The sequence below is a fragment of the Oncorhynchus mykiss genome, chromosome 6 (genome assembly GCF_013265735.2).
Source record: "Oncorhynchus mykiss isolate Arlee chromosome 6, USDA_OmykA_1.1, whole genome shotgun sequence".
NCBI lineage: Eukaryota > Metazoa > Chordata > Actinopteri > Salmoniformes > Salmonidae > Oncorhynchus > Oncorhynchus mykiss.
In genome coordinates, this window is record NC_048570.1 from 57,861,342 (window position 1) to 57,864,201 (window position 2,860).

At 40.2% G+C, this 2,860-nt stretch overlaps 1 protein-coding gene across 4 annotated transcripts in view; it reads left to right on the forward strand.

Annotated features, from left to right (window-relative positions):
• LOC110526223 (apoptosis regulator BAX) overlaps positions 1-2,415 on the forward strand; it is a 20,763-nt gene extending 18,348 nt beyond the window's left edge. For all 4 annotated transcript variants that reach the window (XM_036980583.1, XM_036980581.1, XM_036980582.1 and 1 more), the window contains 3 exons: positions 298-430; positions 568-672; positions 1,821-2,415. In XM_036980583.1, coding sequence (XP_036836478.1) covers positions 298-430; positions 568-672; positions 1,821-1,919 — 337 coding nt within the window. In that variant the 3' untranslated portion in view covers positions 1,920-2,415. The remainder of the gene's footprint in view (positions 1-297; positions 431-567; positions 673-1,820) is intronic.
• The last annotated feature ends 445 nt before the right edge of the window (positions 2,416-2,860 follow it).

Genomic DNA, 2,860 nt, shown 5'->3' on the forward strand with positions numbered 1-2,860 from the left:
ACGATGCTTCGTGGGTGACTGTTGTCGGTGTGTGCAGAGGGTCCCTGGTTCGAGCCCGGGTACGGGCGAGGGGACGGACTAAAGTTCAACTGTTACATATGTTCTGGGGGTGGTTTTATGCACTATTATTTTACTCAAACAACAACGGTTGTAAGCCTGGATGTGAACACAAATGAGTATATTCCCATATCCTATCGTGGTGGTCTTGCAAATTTCCATCGAATTAAGAACTTTATTATTTTGTCATTGTTTCATTTTCTTGACAACAAGAAACATTGTCTCTCCTTCCTCTGACAGCCTAATAAACAGAGTCCAGGTAAACTGTGCCCAGGATGTGTTCTTCTCAGTGGCCAGGGAAATCTTTGCAGATGGTATCAACTGGGGCAGAGTGGTCTCCCTGTTTCACTTGGCCTACAAGCTTATTTACAAGGTAACACCCAGAATGTGAATGCTACTGAATATGAAATCATTGAAACGTTCAAATGTAAAGCAGAATAAATCTCCCCTCACTATATATATATATATATATATATATATGTTTATTTAATTGTTATCACCCTTTCCAAGGCACTGACACAGAACCGCTTAGAAAGCATCAAGATGGTTATTAACTGGGTATTACAGTTCATCAGGGAAAATGTCTCCGCTTGGATCCGACAGCAAGGAGGATGGGTGAGTACCCTGCTGGAGTATGCCAACATACCCACCCATGAAGACTCCCCTGCCAGATTTACAAGGAGACCATATTTTATTTATTAATACCACAAGAGCAGAGACACTGTCACAATCAGTACATACATGCAGTAAAGAGATCAATTGAAAACAGACCGTGGGGGATAGAGGAAGGACGCCATCATTGATGCCCATTAAATAAAAAAAGAAGCTAATCTAACAAAGTGGATATTCGTCAAATCTGTCATGATGTCCTAAATGTTAACCACCGTTCGGATAAGCTGATCGCATAGCTAGCCATATAGCAATCAGTGGTGGTATTTTAAGTTGTTTTTAAGTGTAATGTAATTTGATTGGTAAAAATTACGTGAACATGTATTGCGGTTTCCATACAAGCGTTGTCCAATTTTAATTTTTTTTTTTTTTTACCCCAACATATAAACAATAGCCTAAATGTAGGCTAACTTTGGGCGGTAGTGAGGAGATTCCATGGCCTGTCCATTGTTTTGGACGAACTCTTAACTGATCTATTCAAGAATGCACATCTGACAAGTATAGACATAAGTCACACGCCCATCTGACAAAACAAAAATATAAAGGATGCTAGTTGATACGTTCTTGTACATACTGCGTATGGTGACTCACATGCACATCAAGAGGAGGAAGCACTCACTCCTACTCAAATACGACCATGAACAACATATGTGTACTCGACAGCATTGTGTGCACATGTAATGCGGAGGCTCCGAAAGGAGGTCTTGCTTGGGGGGGGGGGTTGTCAGTTTTAAAACACAGATGGAGTTATTAAATGAAGCTGCACCAGGGGTTGGAGGGGGTGTTAGAGAGAGACTTCAAACGTCGCACAGCACATTGGCGCCATTGGCCAATGCAGGCAGGTAGTTCCGATGTGGGCAGCACCGAGTGCAACTACCTGGGCCACGTCACAGTACTGTCAGTTCATAAAGCTAAGCCTGTTTGATGATGAGTAACCTTGCCTCACACCTAAAGATCCCAGAACTAGCACAAGGCTTTAGCTCAGCAGGCTGAATGGTATCGAGTCCAGCCCATGACTATGGTTAGTACGGACAATGTAATGGTTCCACTGTTGCACGTGACTGTGTGGTTGACTTTTTCTTTTTTGCTCGCAGGAGGCGGTTATTAGCACCGTGTCACATTGGCGCACGGCGTCGCTTGTGGCTGCAGTGGCTTTCGTGACGGTCATGGTTTACTGGAGGAAAACACGCTGACGTCTCAGGAAGTGCCCTTGGTGAAATCAAAGTGCTCTTAAAATTTGTACATTTCTCTGGGAACGGGTTAATGTTAAACGGGTTAATATGCTATGTCCTGTGCAGTAGATTTGACTTTGGGGTAATGGTGACATAGTAATCTTGTTTTTATATGTTGAATTGATCTGAGAAGGAACAGTTGGTGCCTTTTGGTACTGTACTCCACACTGAGAAAGTATTTATTAGTACCAATGTGAAACTGTATTTTTCTAAAAATATTTTTCTATTGATCAAAAAAAGAACCTTGTAAAGTGTTTTATTGAACAATGTTTTTTGAGCATTAGAGGTTTTATTGAAGCCCTAATCTTCTATTGATTTGGAATTAAAAGTAAGCCACTACAATTTTTTTCACAGCTCTAAATATATATTATTTTTATGTATCTGAATGGAACAAATGTCTTTTAAATTGTGGCAAACATGCACACGTGTTTAATAAAAAATACTTTTGCCAAAGCAATATTGAATTTGTAATTTACTGTGTTTGAACTCCACTTCTCGAGTAAAGTTTAGTTTTGTACCCTGCTTCCTTTATCATTGTTTGGCCAGACCCCTCTTTCACTAATGTGTTTTATGACAAAAGTTTAGGTTCCTTCTCATTAAGCCTGAAAGAATTGCCACATCCCAGGGGTGGGCAATCTTACCCAGCAAAGGCTGGTGTGGGTGTAAGCTTTTATTCCAGCCTAGAGGTAACACACCTGATTCCACTAATTGATCTTGTATAATAGAATGACATGCAGTACTATGCTTAAACCACAAGATGTCCTAGTACTCTTATGAGAAACATGTCGGCATATTCTAAACAAAATTGGAATTGTACATTAGTTTAGAATATTTCACAAACTCAATTTAGTCTGCAATATAAATTGATAGGATTGGGTGAAAGGCTTCTTTCTTACTACTTC